The sequence below is a fragment of the Psammomys obesus genome, unplaced genomic scaffold (assembly GCF_907164565.1).
Source record: "Psammomys obesus unplaced genomic scaffold, mPsaObe1.curated_primary_1811, whole genome shotgun sequence".
Taxonomy (NCBI): Eukaryota; Metazoa; Chordata; class Mammalia; order Rodentia; family Muridae; genus Psammomys; species Psammomys obesus.
Window position 1 is genome coordinate 2,063,032 of NW_026592510.1, and position 18,971 is coordinate 2,082,002.

The 18,971-nt window shown below is 40.8% G+C and overlaps 1 protein-coding gene across 2 annotated transcripts in view; it reads right to left on the reverse strand.

Annotated features, from left to right (window-relative positions):
* Tnks2 (tankyrase 2) overlaps positions 1-18,680 on the reverse strand; it is a 61,488-nt gene extending 42,808 nt beyond the window's left edge. The window contains exons 1-7 of one of the 2 annotated variants that reach the window (XM_055613775.1): positions 18,243-18,680; positions 8,239-8,463; positions 4,900-4,995; positions 3,224-3,260; positions 2,670-2,745; positions 2,245-2,339; positions 164-230 (exon numbers count right to left, since the gene is read on the reverse strand). In XM_055613775.1, coding sequence (XP_055469750.1) covers positions 164-230; positions 2,245-2,339; positions 2,670-2,745; positions 3,224-3,260; positions 4,900-4,995; positions 8,239-8,463; positions 18,243-18,441 — 795 coding nt within the window. In that variant the 5' untranslated portion in view covers positions 18,442-18,680. The remainder of the gene's footprint in view (positions 1-163; positions 231-2,244; positions 2,340-2,669; positions 2,746-3,223; positions 3,261-4,899; positions 4,996-8,238; positions 8,464-18,242) is intronic. The other variant, XM_055613774.1, reaches the window with a different exon arrangement.
* Positions 18,681-18,971: the final 291 nt, after the last annotated feature.

Sequence of the window (18,971 nt, forward strand, 5' to 3'; positions counted from 1 at the left end):
ATTGCATGTTATCTCAAAAATATGAAGTCAAATGCTAGCTTATCAATAATCTGCATGTAATTATTATAATTATTCCCACTCTCTACAAGTACCCATAGACACACTACGCATTTCAGATAATTTTGGGTAATTACAGAAAATAGTAAGGCATAAAAGAACTAACCTTGACCAGAAGTTCAGTTACTTCATAATGACCATAAGAACAGGCATTGTGTAATGGCACCAGATCACTACGATCAGAGTGACAAAAAAAGTTTGTTATTACAGAGTCCCTAAGTCTAAGGCAATCTACAAATTGTAATTCCCAAGTTTCTTTCAAATTTATACTCCTTTTCCCCCGACTACTACTACTGGTTACTTGTTTGTGCTTATGTATTTCTAAACTCTGTACTTCTAAACCAATTTATTCTCTAAGCTCTAGGCAGACTTTTATAAAGGCAAATCCCTTATAGGTACTCCTATTTAATAGCATTTTCTTTCTTGCTCTGAAGAAATGGTTCTAACTTTTATTTTTTCCTTAGACGGCGTCTCAGTGTGCAGCCTTGGCTGGCCTGAAACTATGTAGACCAGGGTGGTATTGAACTCAAAGACATCCATCTGCTTCTGCTTCCCCAGTGACAGGATCAAAAGTGTATGCTGGTTCTAAGTTAACACAACACACACAAGGAGCTGAGCTCTTCTCTGGCCTTCAATTCCTTCTGTACTGCTCCCAGGTATAATTTCCTTCCTTCCATTGGCCTGCCTAGTTTTCTGAATACAAGCTAGGTCTCTCTTGAAACATCTGTTAAAATTGTGTAAGGTAAAAATTGTGTGCTATAGTCCCCAGTAAAAACTGAGGTCCAATTCTTTTGTAATGTAATGGAACTCCTAAATAATAGAACCTTTCTGGCTTTCACCTTTAAGCCTCTTCCTGTCCCTGGGGATCAGCATTAACTGCCAGAGCAGCCTCTGGTAATATACAGCTCATTCCTTTACTGAAGACCAATTTCACTGCTACTCACTAAATACTTCTGTTTGAATTTCCACATATCCTCATAAAACCAAGAGCTCTCAAAGTCAGCACAAATGGTTTCTGCCAAACCATTTCCCCTCCTATATTTCAATTTGTGTACTGTGAGTCTAACTGACTTAGTTTCAGGACATAAAAGCTTTCTTTCTACTCCTCTCTCGTGATCCACACGCAGATTCTCACTCTTCCATCTCTTCACTGTAGTGTCTGCCTATCTCTTCCTTTACTTCTCCTGTAAGCCTGTTACAGATCTCATGGGGCTCACTCTTAGATCTTCCTGCCATAGTCTCATTCTGCCCCAATTCATCTAACATGTATTATCCCAGAATGCACCCCTCCTTAAGCTCCTCTGAGTATAAAACAACTACTTCTCATTTCAGATCATAAAACGCTTAAGACTGCAGAACAAGGTTGACTTTATGTTCATCCATCAAAACTTCTAAAAGTTGTGGTTTCTCCAATTCTGGTATTTGTCCCATGTGAATCATCTGCTTTATCCAATTTAATTTGGCTTGTATGTATGTATTACTGGTGACTGAACTCAGGCCTCTGTGTACGATAGGCAACTGTCCTACCACTGAGCTACCTTCCCCTCCTTTCACAAGGGGGAGAAAGGGATATGAATAACTTACTAAGTTGCCTGGGCTGGCCTCAACTTGTTATCTTCCTCTCTTGTCCTCTCAGGGAGCCAGGACTTGAAGCCCATGTCAACAAAGTTGGCTTAGATACTACACTTAAATGTATCATCTCCATTCTGCTATAGAACAATGTTTCATAAACTCTGCTTTCTTTTTAAGTCTAGGTTCCATATAGTATAGCCCAGGCTAGCCCAGAATTGCTATATAGTTGAAGATGGCCTTGAACTCCTGAGTTCAAAGTTATAGAATTATAGACATGGGATATCACAACCTGCTCTGAACTCTGCTTTCTTCAAGTCAACACTGCCTGAAGATATGAGTCAAGCCTATCCTTCTAAAAGATTTTCCAATAACTCATACATCAATCTCTACTTATCACTCAACTTTATCAGGCATCCTTCACGAGCTATGAATTGTACAGTGTGAGTGATAGGCTAACTGCTTTATAATTCCCTATGGCCCTCAGCCACAATCTGCATCTTACAAAAGCTCAATAAACATGAACAACTTGTTTAATCAGCAACAGAAAAATACTTTATAAAGACAGTGTGCTGCAAGGACCCTAGCAAGGTGGCCTCACTTTTGTTCAAAGCTTACCCTTTATCTTTAGCATGGACATCAGCTCCATGTTGCAGTAACAGCTGTACAATTTTCACTCTGTTGTATCCTGCCGCCAAATGCAATGGAGTTGACTGAAACAGTAACCAAATACATTAATGAAATTCACATAATGGCTGTATAAAATGTCTGGTAAGGTAAAACCCAAATATAAAACAAGAAAATCTAACTATGACTTCATTGCTAATAAACAATCAATTTGGTTTTATAAAATTAACATACAGAAAGCATAGCACAAAAGTTTAAAGTTCATGACTGCATACAAAGATATTATCAATGATGTTTTATTAAGTTTACCACTCTTAATTACTCGTTAAAAAGAAAACAGAACTGTCTTTAAAAGTTTTAACTTAAATATATATTCTCATTATCAGGTGACAAAAAATCAATCACAAAAGTAATACCTTTCTGCCATCACTTGCATGGCAGTTGACATTCAATGGTGTAAGCAGGGCCATCATTTTTTCCTCATTGCCACTCCTAGAAACACATTTTAAAAATGTACCAGTAGTTTACACTATGTATTGTGACCAGTAAAACAAAATCTTCTCTTAAAGTATGCTTACGATATATTAAAATTTTTTTTTAAAGATGAGGGCTGTTACATTCTGTAGCATATATTGCCCTGAAACTCTCTATGTAGCCCAAGCTATCCTGAACTCACAGCAGGCTTACTGATTCTGCCTCCCATGTGTGGAGATTACAAGTGTGGGCCTCCACTAGTAAAATCAGCTTTCTTCTTAAATCTCTTTTTATTCTAAGTGGGTGTGTGTTATGAGATCAGAGTCATCAGATGTTGCTGGAGCCGAAGTTAGGGGTAGTTTAAACTCTCTGATGTGGGTGCTAGGAACTGAACTTGGGTCCTTTGCAAGAACACCAGTGCTCCTAATCACTGAGCCATCTCTCCATCCCCTCATGTGAAGTTTTCATGGCACATACATGTAACAGTAGTGCATACCTGGCACTTTCCAAGAGTTCATCTTTCTTATAGTCACCTGTGAATTGGGGGAGAAAAGGAAGATCACAAATTAAAAAAAAAAAAAATTCAGGAAAGTCTTATGACCACAACAACTATAAAAACAATGTGCACAGATAAAGCAAGGTCTAAAAGGAAGTATTAAAAAAAGCTGACATTGAGTTAAACTACCAGTAAACTTTGCTTTTCTCCTAAAATAAGCACATTATAAATGTAAGGGAGCAGGGGAGGGAATGCAGCCCACCACTTTATTCAAAGCCCAAATGGGGAAATATAACTCGACAGCAGAATGCCAGAGCACTTGCCTGGTGCACTTAAGGGTCTGAGTTCAATTCCCAGCACCAACGAAAAACCCAGTCCAAACCAACCAACAAACCACCACCACATACACATAAAAACCTCACACAGCAACATTGTAAAACTGATAAAAGCTTCTACAGCATCCCTAATTGAACATAATCACTAATATTTACAAATCTAGATTTATACTAGGATTTTTGTTTAATATTAAAAGATTAATTATATAATACTCAATGAGGATAGTTTTTATATTTACAAACGAATACAAACAAAACTATAAAAAAAATCATTAAATTTAAGTTAATGTAAAGATTTGCTGAAAGAATATCCAGATTGAAGACTACATAGAATTTATACTGATTGCTGAAGGCACAGGATCATAGACTAGTAAAGGAGGAAACAAACACAGAACTGATAGTTACAATGACAACTCATATCTCAGAATAGGGCTTAGTCTAAATTTTCTTAGCAGTGCCAGAAGAAACATCACAAAGTCTAAGCACAAAGACTCACAGCAGAACCCCTCAGGTTTTGGCCTTTTAGATCAAACATAATTCTAACAGTTATACAACAGGTAAGAATCCAGGAAGTAGGGCTGGAGGGATGGCTCAGTGGTTAAGAATGCCTGCTGCTCTGGTAGAGGACTCAAGTTTGATTTCTCAGGTTCACAACTGTCTCTAACTATAGTTCCAGGGGCTCTGATATCCATTCTGATCTCCTTCGGTACACACACGCACATACATATTCCCGGCCCCCCCCAACATACACACACAAATTAAATAAATAAATATTTATAAAAATAATCTGATAGCATACTGGGTAAATGCAAAACACATAAAGTAGGGCAATTCAAACCTAGCCTACTAGCTTAAACTAGGGCTGTACCCATGTCAACAGATTCCAAGGAAATGAATTATCGCTATTACAGTCAAACTCATGGTACTGAAATGTATCTCAAATCTTGATTTGAAATGACCAGAAGAAAATTGGTGCTTTTTGAAAGGATTCCAATAAAATCATTACACTAAAAATATAACAGTATATAGAAGAATACATATTAATTGTCTCAAAAACTAGGGATATTTTTAGTAAGTATCCTGAATATCTGAAGCAACATATGATTATCACACCCTGCTGCCAAAACAATGACAAATTTACACAAAAATTTGAAAGGAAGAAAAAGAGTTTTATCTTTTTTAGCCAAGACTCAAATTCACCTGTTGAGAGACAGCAAAACAGTAAGTGAACTGACAGTATTTACAAATTCTACTTGAGGTCACTAACTGTAAGAGGCAGTCCATTTACCTAGCCCATCTAGGTTTCCTTCCTGGAATAACCAAAGAACGCACGGGGCTTACCAGTCAGAACAGCTTTGGCAGATGGGTCTGCTAAATCCAATGCCGTCCTTCCATCTGTATTTCGAATGGTTGGCTCAGCTCCATGCTGTAAAAGCACTGCAAAACACAGCAGCACTACCTTTCAAAATGGCAATCATGGCAATCCAAGCTGATAAATCAGCTTCTTAATAGTTCTGGTACAAGAACCAGTAAGATGTCTCAGTGGGTAAAGGCATTTGTTATGCAAACCTCACAATCCAAGTTCAATCCCTAGAATCCATCTAAAGGTGGAAGGGAACCAAGTCCACAGGGTTGTTTAATCTCCATACGTGTCCCAGCATATATGCCCTCCACATCATATAGGCACACACAATAATAATAAAAGTTCCAGTACAGAATTTTCAAAGTTATTTAAAGACTTTCTGTATCTTAATATGGTAAAGGATTACATCTAAGAAAACAGAAAATACTCAATGCATCAAAATTATTTAATGCAACCTAATCAAGACAAAGAATACATTTTCTGTTTGTTCTTCCCAATGCTTTTCCTACTTTGCTTTTTTAATTAAATTTTTATTTTCATATTAACAATTATTTAATGCAGTAAAAGCATGTATAAGGCTTTTCTTGACTATTTATATTGCTGGTTATAGGTGGTAAAGGATAAGAAGCATGCAGGGGAGAAAGGGAACGCCGTCTTAAAAGTTTTTCTAATTGTAAAGGAGCCCTGTCTATGCTAGAAAGACACTTCTATCATGAAATGCCTAACACTGAACGCAGACCAGGCAGAGTGTTGTGGGATTTAAAACCTATGTGAATACTTACATACAAACCTATGTGAGTACACATAGAGGAAGAAGAAAAAAAAAAGTTTGCTGGGTATGGTGGCACACACCTTTAATAGCAGCACTGAAGAGGCAGGAGGAGGTGGAAGCCAGCCTGGTCTACATAGTGAGTTCCAGAGCAGCCCAGGCTACGTAGAGAAACCCAAGTTTTTCTTATTTCCATGTTTGTTTCTTCAAAGAAAAAAAATAGAATGGCTATGTTATTCTTCCAATTGATTCCCTAAGACTATGAGTTACCATCTTCCTACTTCACGACTGGCTACAAACACTCTAAGGTTAACAAATTTTAAGCTAAAACATCTCATTACAATGAAGGCACATAAAAGAGCCTCATGCTAGTGCACTCCACTGTTACCCGTATATAAAGATAAACCATGTCCTCCATCCATAAATAAGGAGCTGGTGGAAAACAGGCAAATCTGAGGAAGCCTCCATCCCTGTTAGTATGTAGGACCACGTACTTACTTGTGTACAGTGGTGACTGACCCCTGGGACACTCTACCACTGGACTGTTACCCACCCCACCCTTCCACTCTCACCCTGCTCTTTAATAAGGTTAGTTTCTACTTCTTGCTGCTCTGTAACTCTGCCGTTCAACAGAAATGTCAACACAGAACTTTAAATTTTCTAGAAGCTACACTGAAAAATTTAGTTTTACCATACTTAACACAATACATCTAAAATCTTCAGTATCTTCATTATAATTAGCATAAAAATCTAAATATTTGACATATTTTTATACTAAGACTTTGAAAAAGGTGTGTATTTTCTTCTTATAGCAGGCTTCACTTTGAACTAGCTACACTGTGAGTCCTCAGCTATTGTATTAGACTCTATAGCTCTATAAACTGTATTTGGAAACTATATATTGCAAAATTAAAACTAAATATTTCTAAGTCTGAGACTGAAGTACCAGTGATGTAGTTCAAAGAACAGACTATGCACTGGACAGTAACAGCCTAAAGTGCCACCAAACAAAGCTGAACTGGGCAGAGAAGGAATTAAGTAACCCAGTTGGCCATCTTTGTCTGCCATCACCTTAGACCAAAGCCAGTGACTCTGATATAATGAATGGGGACTCGGGTACAGGAATGCTAATTTAAGTTCTATATAGAGCCACCAGGTTGTTCACAGTGCTCAAACATGGCTTTCCAGCTAGGATGGACTTCAAGTGTTCCTGTTTTGCATCATGAAAATACAATGATGCTAAGGTATGACCTCAAAACCCAATTCTGCGGGGCTTAGGAAAAGTAACCACCAAGTAAATAAGAACGCTCCAACCACTTTCTTACATAATAGTTCTCTCCTAGTGACTGACCTGTGGAGCAAATCACGTTTGACTTATTAGGTTTAAATATTCTAAGTGACTGTAAGTTTTCCACTAAATGCTTCTTTCCTGGGTTGTCTTACCAGGTTATTTTCTATCTTCTTAACAGACTTCCTGACCTACCTATCCGACCTAATCCATTATCAATATTACTCTCAGTTGGACCTGGTCATTCAGGCCTTGTAACTTCAGCTCCTTTGGGAGGTAGAGGCAGAATGGCAAGGTCAATGGGCAACCTACTGTACAATGCCTAAATAGTAACAAGACCTTCAAACCATAACTGGAGCTCTTCATAAAGTTCCTTTGAGTTTTCCTAACCTTTCTCCAGTAAAAAGATGCCAGAAAGCTGAGCCTGGAGACCTGAATCTGGCTAAATGTTCGAGTTAGGGTTTTGTTACTGGGATAAAACAGTGATCAAAAGAAACTTGGAAAGGAAAGGAATTATCTGGCTTACAGGTTACACTCTATCATCAAGAAAAGCTGAGGCAGGAACTGAAGCAGAGATAACAGAGGAACTCTTGCTTATTGTCTAGCTTAGCTACTTTTCTTACAAAGCCCAGGCTCACCTCAATCAACAATTAAGAACACGTTCACAGGCCAACCTAATGGAGGCAATCCTCAATTGGAGTTCATTCTTGCCAAATGATTCTACTTGGTATCAAAGTGAAAACAAAACAAAACAAAACAAAAACCCAACCAACCAACATACTAACTAATGCCTTAGCCATTAACCTCCAACACTAAATGTTCATTTCTGACATGTCTTTATTTGGTTGTTTTATTCTGCTTTGATTTTTGGAGACAGGGTTTCTCTGTGTAGCCCTGGCAGATCCACATGACTCTGCTTCCTGTGTGCTCGGACTATAGGCGTGTGCCTCATGCGCAGCTGTCTTTATTTGACTCTTTTTGCGTCTCAGCTTTTAAGAAAACACAAGCTTCTAGAAAAATTTTTTCTATTTCCCAAAAAATTTTAAGATTTTAAAGAACATATATTTTAAAAGAACAAGATTTTAAAGAACAATAAAGAATGGTTAGACTGAGGGCTAGAGGGAAAAAAAAATTAGAGTAAATCATGAACAAATTTAAATGTAATTTCAGCCTGGTAGAAAGATGATTCTAACAACTCAATCAACATTCAGAATAGTTACTATTTCTAGAAAATCCTGAGAAAAAGAAATACAGGCTTACCAATGCAAACATCAATTTTTCCTTTAATTGCAGCTTCATGGAGAGGAGTATAATTCCAATTATCACGAGCATTTGGGTCTGCACCATGTTGCAAAAGAAGATTGACTACTTCAGCGTGACCAAAAGAGCATGCATTATGAAGAGGAATAAGACCCCCATCATCACGCGCTTGCACATTTGCACCATTCTGAAGCAGATACTCAACTACATCCTTCCGTCCAAAACCTAGAAGAAAAAAATGCCCACATTTAAATTTACTAAGGAAAATAACAAGTTTAACAATTCAAGAACTGTTGAAAAGGTGACCTGACATATATACAACTAACCTCAATGTTTAAGCTAAAGGTCTCTCTCTGCTAACTAGCCCACAACATCTTAGTGGTAGGGTCCTTAGTTGCTGCTGCTACTAACTTCAGAGAAGATTCCAAAGGAACCAAAAGCTCAAACCCCAAATGATTCCAACTACATAATGACATTTCTAATTGTAAATACCAAGATCTGCACACATTTTCGGACACTTCATGTATGTAACTTAAGTATGTAAATGAGTCCCTAATAAATACTGACAAACTTAAGTCTTGTAGAACCCCTTTCTGTTCCAGTGAGGGATCAGGAGGTAACAACAAAGCAAGACCAGCTTACAGCTTGTACTTGTCTACATGGTGAGACAGAGGTGAAATGTATGTCTTTATTTTGCTATCTGCGAAACACAAATTTCTTTCTAGGTAGGGGGTCGTTCTTTAGATAGGTACCAGTCTGCTCAAGCACCCCCAATCAAATGCAGCAAAAGGTCTGGTCACAATTATACTGGTTTACAGATTTAGTACCATGAAGTACTGTCTCTTATTCTCATACTATTAATACTCAACACCTTTACAAATTAATTGTGAAATGAAAGGCTTTAGGGCATATGCTAAAGCAGGTGAGGAAGTGTATACGATGTGTGTGTTGAGACAGGAAGAACACCCTCATCTCCTCAGTCTTCTGAAATTTTTCCATATTCTTACAATCATTAATTCTGAATGTAATCCTTTTAAGATGGATATAGATAAAATAATGGCACGGTCTCTCCAGGTTGATAGGAAACTGACTGCAAATGAAAGAGAAAATAGTGCTGAGTTGGTGAGATATTTATGGGGGGGGTAATTTTTGTGTGTATGTATAAGTATACTCACGCTCGCATGAGAGAGCACAAGTGCCATTCTTGGGGTTCAAGTCACTGAATCTCCTACTCTAGCACTTCTCTCCTTATTTCCATGAGGCAGGACCTGGCCCTGGTCCTGGAACTAAGCTAGTGACCAGCCAGTCCCAGATCCTCCTCTGCTTTCCTGCAGCACTGAGGTTCTCAGGGCAAGCACAGTTGTGCGTGTTTGCTTTACTTCATGAACATGAGTGCTGTCTCCTCATGTTTACATAGGAAGTATTTCTACCACTGAGCTATCTCCCTAGGCTCCCCAATCCCTTTGGTTTTTATAGCCCAGGCTACCCTTGAATGTGCTATGTAACCAAGTATGACCTTAAATTTCCTTCTCCCTAGCACAACCACTGTACCCTGTTTATGTAGTGCTGAGAATCAAACCAGGAGCTTCCTGAATGCTAAACACTCTCCCAACTAAGCCAAAGTCTCAGCCTTTTCTTTGTAGCTAGATTCTCCTCTTGCTCAAAAACTGTAGTGCAAAAAGAAACCAAAAGTATCTGTGTTTAGAAATGAAAAAGCAAATCCTTCACAACACCCAGAATACATACCACCTAAGTATTAGAGGGCAGTTTGGAAAGACCTACACGATTTACAAGGCAGTGTTTGGACTCTGTCCTACAGGCCTGTATTTTCCAGGCAGCAGATTTCAATGAAATCTTATCTGTGACCCCAATAAGTCTATGCCATGGTTACTGTCAAATGCCCAATGCTGACACATAGCTGGCACTCAGAGAAGCCCCCATTTTTTCTTTTACAAAGACTCAAAAGAAATTATTATTGTATTTTTAAGCCACCTGAGAATGTTTGAACGCTACTATAGCACATCAATAGCCCTGAAAGTTTGTTTAGGAAGATCACTTTGGTGCTATGTAGATAAATGGAAGGACTACAGAGACAGAAGATAGGTAAGTCAAGAACAACATAGCTACTGTCCCAATCCACACGACATATGCTGAGTACCCACAGCTCGGTTGCTTTTGCATACTGTGAGACTTTCCTCCCATTCCTATCCCCAGACTTCCACATATTCCTTTTTGCACATATTTCCACTTACATAGCCCACCAATAGTTTTAAAAGCTACTATTTGCATATTCCTTTTTTCTTTTATTTAAAAGCTTATTAATATCTTAGAAATTACCTTCTATTAGTAAACTTTCTTTACTGGAATATCATAATTTAACTACTTATATTCTGATCTGGACAGTTCGGTAATCTCTCAATTTTTTGTTGTCGTTTTGTTTTGAGACAGGGTTTTTCTGTGCGGCCTTGGCTGTCCTGGACTTGCTTTGTAGACCTAACAGGACTTGAGCTCACAGCAATCTGCCTGCCTCTGCCTCTCTGAATGCACACACCAGTCATTTCTCAATCCTTTTACTATTGCACTATAAATAACTAAAGAAAGAAAAGAAGAATCGATAGAATCTAGCGGCTATTATGATAAAGAGATTTTCATCTGAGACAGAATAAACAGGGTTTACTGGTGTGCTAGCTAGGTTTTTTGTTATTAACTTGACACAAGCTAAAATCATCTAAAAGGAGGAAACTTCAATTGAGAAACTGCCTCCGTAAGATCTGGCTGCAGGGCATTTTCTCGGTGATTTATGTGGGAGTGCCCAGCCCACTGTAGGTAGTGCCATACCCCTGAGCTCCTGGTCCTGGCCACTCTAACAAAGCAAGCTACGAAGCCAGCAAGCACACTCTTTTATGGAGCCTCTGCCTCCAGGTTCCTGCCCTGTTTGAATTTCTGTCCTGACTTCCTTCAGTAATGAACTGTGATGTGGAAGTATAAAAAAATAAAAATAAAGCCCTTCCTCCCCAAGTTGATTTTGGTCATGGTGTTTTATCACAGTAATAAAAGCCCAACTGAAGCAGTAGGTAAGATTTGGTTCTGGAAATGCTGAGTTAGAAGTGCGCATGGGACAAATGCCCAGTAAGTAGTAGGTTTTGTGGATCCTAACCTCAGGAAACTGGCCCAAGCTGGAGATGGTTATTTTGGAGTACTGGCCATAAAGCCAGGCTTGAAAGTAATTGGAGAACTATGATATTTTGTTATACTGTGGGAACTGTACCTAAGGCCTTCCTCACTTTCTCCACCAATCTCTAACCTCTGTACTGGGCCGCTGCTTAGAGCTTACCAACACACCCATTTCTTCCACTCAGTCTTCTTCCTGAACTTACACTCTCATCTCTGCTCCTGCACAACCCACTCTGTTAGGTTTAAATCCCTATCTTCTCTCAAATTTGGCCATCTTCTGCCTCTTTCTAATAGCTGCCTTGGAAAAGTTCACTTACAATGACCACATTCATCTTATGTGGCTAGGCATGCCAGCAATATTCAACAGCTCACTACTCCTTTCTCCTGTGATACTTTCTCCAAAGAGTTCAAGAAGTCATGATCCTGGTCTTCCTATCCCACTCATTCATTTAAGATATTGTAAGAAAATATCAACTATGTGCCAGATACTTTTCTGGTGTATAAAATAAACCAATTTAAAATAAACTAAATTTCTGCTTAAAAAAACATTTTATGTGTACGTGTGTGCCTGAGTATGTATGAATGTACACCATGTGCATACAGGAGCCCCTGGAAACTAGAAGAGGGTATTGGATTCCCTACAACTAGACATGGTTGTGAGCCACCTCATCGGTCCTCTGCAAAACCATCTCTCTGGCTCACTGCCTTCTGCTTTTGAAGAACTTTTTTTTTTTTAAGGTATGGGGGAAACACAATAAACATATAAAATAAGTATGGTAAGGAGTAATGAAAAAATGAATGGATGGGTAGTGCTTAAAGTATGCGTGTGGAAGAAGACTGCGAAGCTAAGTATGGTGGTTTCTGTAGCTATCACTAAGATGTTGACAAATATTCATACTTAGTGGTTAACAGTGAGTGCAGCAGTGAGAAAGGAGTAATACAATAGGAGGTAAGGCAGCAGGAAGGACAGATAAAAACACCAAGTGAATGGCAGAGTGATGGTGGCATAGCCTAGCATGCAGGAGACAGAGGCAGGCAGATCTCTGAGTTTGAGGCCAGCCTGGTCTACAGAGCAGGGTGAAGACTTGAAGACCACACAAGTTTGGCTTGTTGTTGTTGTTGTTTTTAAATACTGTGTAAAATGGGAGTCACTACAGGGTTTTGAGCTGTTAAGTTACAAGATATGACATACTGGCTGCTGTGTTGGGGGCTACGTAGGTAGAGTAGATGAGAGATTATGAGGGCTTGTATTATATGGTGAGGTAGAAAGTGGCAGCACAGCTTCCTAATGGGTTAGATGTGGGGTGAAATGGCAAAGTGGTGAGAAAGAGCAAACCTCGGTAGCACTGAGTGAGGAGTCATGGAGTTTGACTTGAGGTTTAGCCTGAGTAACAGGGGTTCATCAGCTAAGATGTGTGAAAGCTAGAGGTGTGACACAGATAAGAGTTGAAGTTCAACTCAGACTTCTGAGTTGGAGGTCAGCCTGGTCTATAGAGCTGGTTCCAGAACAAAACAAAGAAACCAAAGCCAAAACCAACCAATCAAACAAACAAAAACACACAAAGAAACAAAAATCAAACAACAACAAAAAACAAAAAACAAACAAACAAAAAAAAAAACTGAAGTTCTGGGAGCTAGAGAGAGGGCTCAGCAGTTAGGAGCATTGGCTGCTCTTCCAGAGGACCTGGGTTCAATTCCCAGACCCCACATGGTTGGTGGCTTACAAACACCTGTAACTTCAGTGCCAAGCAATGTAACACCCTCTGCAGTGCACCTATTGCACAGACACACACTTAGGCAAAGAGTCGTGTTTTTTTTGACAGATCTTTATTTCCCAGGGGTTTGTTCTATCTCAATATCTAAATGCTGGGAATCTGTAAGACTCAAGTTTCTGTCCCCGTTTCTGATGATTCAATCTATCCATATGACCTTATATACAGCCCTCAAATTGAAATCTCAAATCTACACTTGTCCCCTAAATTCTAGATTGTTTCAACTTGATCCTTAAAGACACACCTATCTCTAACTCAACATGTTCTCAGCTTTTCTACACTTTACTGACTCTGCCTAATCCAACCATCCCAACCCCCAGCGCTCAACAGTTTCTTTTTTGGAAATGGTTACTCATTTCAACTTCCAACAATCTTTAAAAAAAAAAACAAACATCCTAGGCCACATGCGGCAGCACACACAGAGCTATTCTTTTGTAATTTTTCTTCTCTTTTCTAATACTATTATATAATAATTCAGCAAATGTCAACAAAGTGTGAAGGGCACTTAGTATGCTGGTTAGTTTTTCTTTCGTCAACTTGACAAAGATAGTCTCCTGGGAACCGACTGGGAAAATGTCTCCATCAGATTGGTCTGTAGAGCATGTAGACGATGATGATGATGATGATGATGATGATGATGATGATGATAATGATAATCATCATCTTCTTTCTCCTCCTATCACCCTCCCACCCCTCCTGACAGGGTTTCTCAGTGTAGCCCTGGCTGTCCTGGAACTAACTCTAGACCAGGCTGGCCTCAAACTCAGAGATCCACCTGCCTCTGCCTCCTGAGTGCTGTAAGGGCATTTTCTTGATTGATGTGGAAGGGCCCAGCTCTTTTGGGTAGTGCCATTTCTGGGTAGGTGTTTCTGGGTTGCATAAGAAAGCTAGCTAAAGGAACTGTGTAGGGCAAACCAGTAACAGCGTTCCTCCACAGATTCCGCTTCAGTCCCTGCCCTCACCTCACTTCCTGAGTGACAGGGATGTGGAAGTGCAAGCCAAACGAATCCTTTCTTCCCCAAGTTGCTTTTGGTCATGATGTTTCATCACAGCAATGGGAAGCAAACTAGAACACTGGAGAAACAGTGATGAACAAAGATATCGTGATTCTTCCACTTGAGAGAATCGAGAGCCCCAGCTCTCAGTGCGTGTCACATATCAACAGTCTTCAGACTTTGGAAGTCAAGACAGAAGGTAGCCTGTGCTTAGTGAGATTCTGCAAACAACAACAAAAACCCCACACCACAAACACCATCACCCACAAAAGCAAACAAAACCAAAACACAAAAGGTAACTCCATCATACATTACTATTTAAAATAATTCACTTGCTTCCCATGGACACGCAGACTAACACTCAAATACCTCACAGTGAGTTAGAGTCCTGGATGAACTGGCCTTTGGCACTATTTCACACCCTCTTCCTCTCCTAATTGTAATCCAGCTTCCTTTGAATTTGTCAAGCATGTCAGGGATTTGCTAAGCGCTGCCTTTCCACTCAGAATACTCATTTTGAATGTACACCCCTCATTTATTGTTGTCTATCTAAAAGTCACTACCCAAACAAGGCACCTCTAATCAGCTCTGCTCTGCCCACCTAACACTACCATGTTGTCTCCTTTTCTTTGCCAAGATGAAAGGCTCCATGAGAGCAGGGATCCTCTTTGCTGTTCACAGCAGTTTTGGCACTTACTAAAATTTGTAAACGAATATATAGTCTATTAATTTCCTAGTCTGCATCACTCATTTTTCTGTCTATACAGTGTCTCAATGTCTGGCTAGCTTTAAATTCAAGCTCCTCCTACCTAAGCCCTGAAGGGCTGAGATTACCAACATGTACTACCAAATCCAGCTCCTGGATGCTAATTCCATACAGGATAAGAGCTGTGAATGTCTTAGTTTATCATTTTTTTTTTTCCTGGAGTCCTTCAGAGGATAAAGTGTTTAATAGTTTGTTGATGTTTGTTTAATTAATATACCATCGAATGAGAAAGAAAGCTAACAGTGAAAACTAGGAATGGTACTGAGAAGCCAGAAGGAAAATTTCAAGGAGACAGTAAATTTACTGCTATCAGGTCTGCCCCTCTTTTACCACTTTCTGCACTATGAATACTGTCTTCTGCTGTTGCCCCTCTCCCATTCACTCATTACCCACAGGGAAGAAATGCTTCCAGAAAAGGCTTCCTAAACTGGAAAGTAAAAGAGAAAGAATCAGAATAAAGAAAAAATAGTCAAGTATCACTCCTCATTGTAAAAATATTTAAATATCCACTTTTAGAAGAAGGATCGCTATTTCTTCTTTGGTAACAAGCATTAATAAAGATGGCAACATAAAGGCCAACTTTCACCAAAACAGCTTGATGGAAAAAAAAAAAAAGAATCAGCTCATATCCTGTATCTGTGTAGTTGGGGGCAGGGAAAGAATAGATGGAAAAGGAAATCATTTCTGTGTAATTATTTCCTTAGAAATGACTTCTTACAAATCATATTTATCTAAAAGTATATAATCTAGTTCAACAATAAAAAAACAGCTAACAGAAGTACCTGTTTATGTAATTATTTTAATCACTAATGAAACTTAATTCCCATAAGGGCTAACAACTGATTAACTGAATTAAGGGTTTGTTTTTTTTGAGGGGTTTCCTTCCTTCCTTCCTTCTTTCAACAGGGGTAGAAAGACAAAGCCCTTTTTCATTTTCTGTAGCATTCACGCATCTCATTCCTACTGACAAAGCATGCCTTCCCTCCTCAATTAAACTCCTAAACTTTAATTGGTTATTTTAATTTTTTTCTAAAAAAAAAAAAAAAAAAAAAAAAAGGTTGCTTCTCTAGCCCTATAAAATACAAACACAGGAACTGCTCTGTCAGGCAATTACCAAGCGCCATCACCTACAGACTGAGCATCCAACAATATGCTTACATAAACACAGACGGTAACTATCACAAAGAAAATGCTGGTGGGCATACTTACCTAATCAGAGCTTCATTAATCTAATAATTTGGACTTAAAAATTTACGAAGCCATCATTTAAAAAGCTCCTTATTTTTTGTGCAGGATTTAAATGCAGGACTTTAAAACTAATGAAATATCAATCAAATATTTAGTGATTTTTATTATTCTGTGTATAAGGTATGTGTGCAGGTGGCAGGTCAGGCATCTTCATCTATGGCTTTCCATCTTTTTTTTTTTTAAGTTTTTTTTCGATAGGGTTTCTATGTGTAACAGAACCCTGGCTGTCCTGGACTCACTTTGTAGACCAGGCTGGCCCTCAATTCAGAGATCAGCCTGCCTCTGCCTCCCAAGTGTTGGGATTAATGGGGTTCACCACCACTGCCAGACTGTATCTTAATTTTAAAACCTATAACTGACAATATAGGTGAATTATGAGTGGTGAGTTGGTCCCTATGATATTTAAATTCCCATTTCAACCTGGACAAACAATGTAAAATACATGTAAAACATGCTTTGATATTTCGAGACAGAGCAGGGTATAATCTACCCATTCCGGGGTAGAACACCTGTCTAGCATGTGCAAGGTCTTAGATTCCATCCCTGGGGGTGGAAGACGGGCATGACAGGGCAGAGCTGAGGGTGGGATGGCGTAGGGGCAGCAAGGTCATACCATAAACCCACACCTCTAAAGACTATTTTCAGACATGAACTCACTAATACATCAAATTCTTGAAAGGTGGCAACTAAGATCGTCCTTGGCTATTTTTATCAAGCGAACATAATCTAAGTAACATTACCCCTTTGGATTATGTAGCAGTTGGTTGTGACCATTTGCCAAATAGGTTGGCTAAATGGTCAAGCAGAACAATTCAAATTAGCTGAAGAGAGGCAACACTGCCCACAGGCCATTTCTAGTTCTCCCGACTGTGATTTCCCCACACATTTCCCTCTTAGAAAGGCTCCCAAAGGGCAATCAATTAAGGACTCACGGTTCATGACAACCTGTACATTGTAAAATGGGGACAGGAAGAGCAAACAGACCTACATACAATTGGTAGAACTGTAAAAGCGGCATCTAGAACAAGGAAATCTTTTCATGCTCATATTTCCACTATTCCTGTCCCAAATAAACAAGAGAAGCTTAAACCGTTTCTTTTTATAAATAACTTCTAACAATCCCGATATGCGCTTTATCAAATATTACCAAGCTACAAGGACCTTTTTAGATAACCGGAGGCTCATGAGGTTAAAAAGTTACAAACTGTCCTTAACATGAGAAACATAAAAGGTTTATGTCAATAAGCTGATCCCCATCCCTGGCTACTTTAAATACCTCAAAAAACTTTAGCACTCTGGTATCATAAAGAGAACCCAGTAGTTAAAAAAATTAATTTTAAAACATCTAAATAAATCTCAGGATGACTCAAAATGAGTTCCAAAATCCCAGATCCAAGCTCAAGTGCTTGTCCTATCTTGCCTCTCTCGTTACTTTCCACCCCAACTTGTGCATGTGTGTGGCAGAGGCCACCCACACTCTGCCTAAGTAGATCTCAGGTCTCCCAAAGCTATTTCCGGTTTTAGTCTCTCCAGAAACCTAAACCAATTAACTCTAATGAGCCAATAGCCAATAAAACAACTCCTAAATTGCGTTTTCACAGTTTACGACGGCCGCTAGAACTGAAGGGATTGGTAAGAGTTAGGACGAAATTTGCAAAGAAGGGCCAATTTTTTGAGACAATTACTCTTTCAAATCACAAGTTCTACTAAGCCTTTCTTATGTGCAGAGGCCCTTCAGGGTAGCAAGACCGGAAGTCGGCGCAGGTATTGTTGATACAGTAAAACAAAACAAAGCTCTTCCCCCCCCCAACCCATCAACCGCGCGCACACACACTAAACAAAAAAACCCCACACCACAAAAACAACTTCCCGAGACCACGCTCACCCCACCCCGATCACAAGCGCCGAGGAAGGAGAGCCAGGGTGGGGAGTCCGAGGGTGGGGAGTCCGGGGGTGGGGAGAGGTCGGAGACAGGGCAGCGCGGCGTGGCTCGCGGCCTGCAAGCCCGAGCCTGCAGGCGGGGCGTGTGCGGGAGGCGACGCCGGTTACCTGCGGCGAAGTGCAGCGGCGTGGACTTCCTGCCCGCCGTGTCGCGGCTGTTCACCTTCTCGGGCGTCACCAGCCTCTTGACTCGCTCCACGTCCCCGTTGCGGCAAGCCTCGAACAGCTCGCGGGCGGACGGCTCCACGGCCTCGGCCACCGCGCTCGCGCAGGCCGCGCCCCCGCCGGCGCAGCGGCGACCAGACATGATCCTGGCCGCCGCCGCCAGCAGCAGCGCCAGCAAAGGCAGCAGGAGCCCCGGCCCCGCGAGCAGGAGGGCGAGGCCCCCCGCGGGAGACGCGCTCAGGGCCCGGGCCGCTCGCCTCCCTGCTGTCACCAGGGCCGGCGCAGTGCCATGGCCGCGCCGCCGCGCGCCCCCTGCTCGGCTCCGTGACCCCCGGCGGCCCCACCGCGGCGGAGGCAGCGCAACCCCGCCCGCCGAGCCCCGGAGCGACGCTGCGGCGGAAGCTGCCGAGACCGCCTGCCAGCTCCGTCGGGGCCTGGGAGCGCGCGTGACGTCGGCTCGCGCGTGCGCAGTGGCTGCCCGGGCTGGGCGAGCGGGGCCGCGCGGAGGGGTTTGTGGGAAATGTGCAGCCAGAGCCCTTGGTTGCGGGAAGAGAAGGGGCTTCTGCCCACCGCCATCTTTGCGGGGGCCTCTGCTGAAAGCGAGAGGGCTTGCAGCCTTTTCTTTTTCTCCAAGCGTAGACTTCCCGAGATGAGTTTCATTGCTCAGACACC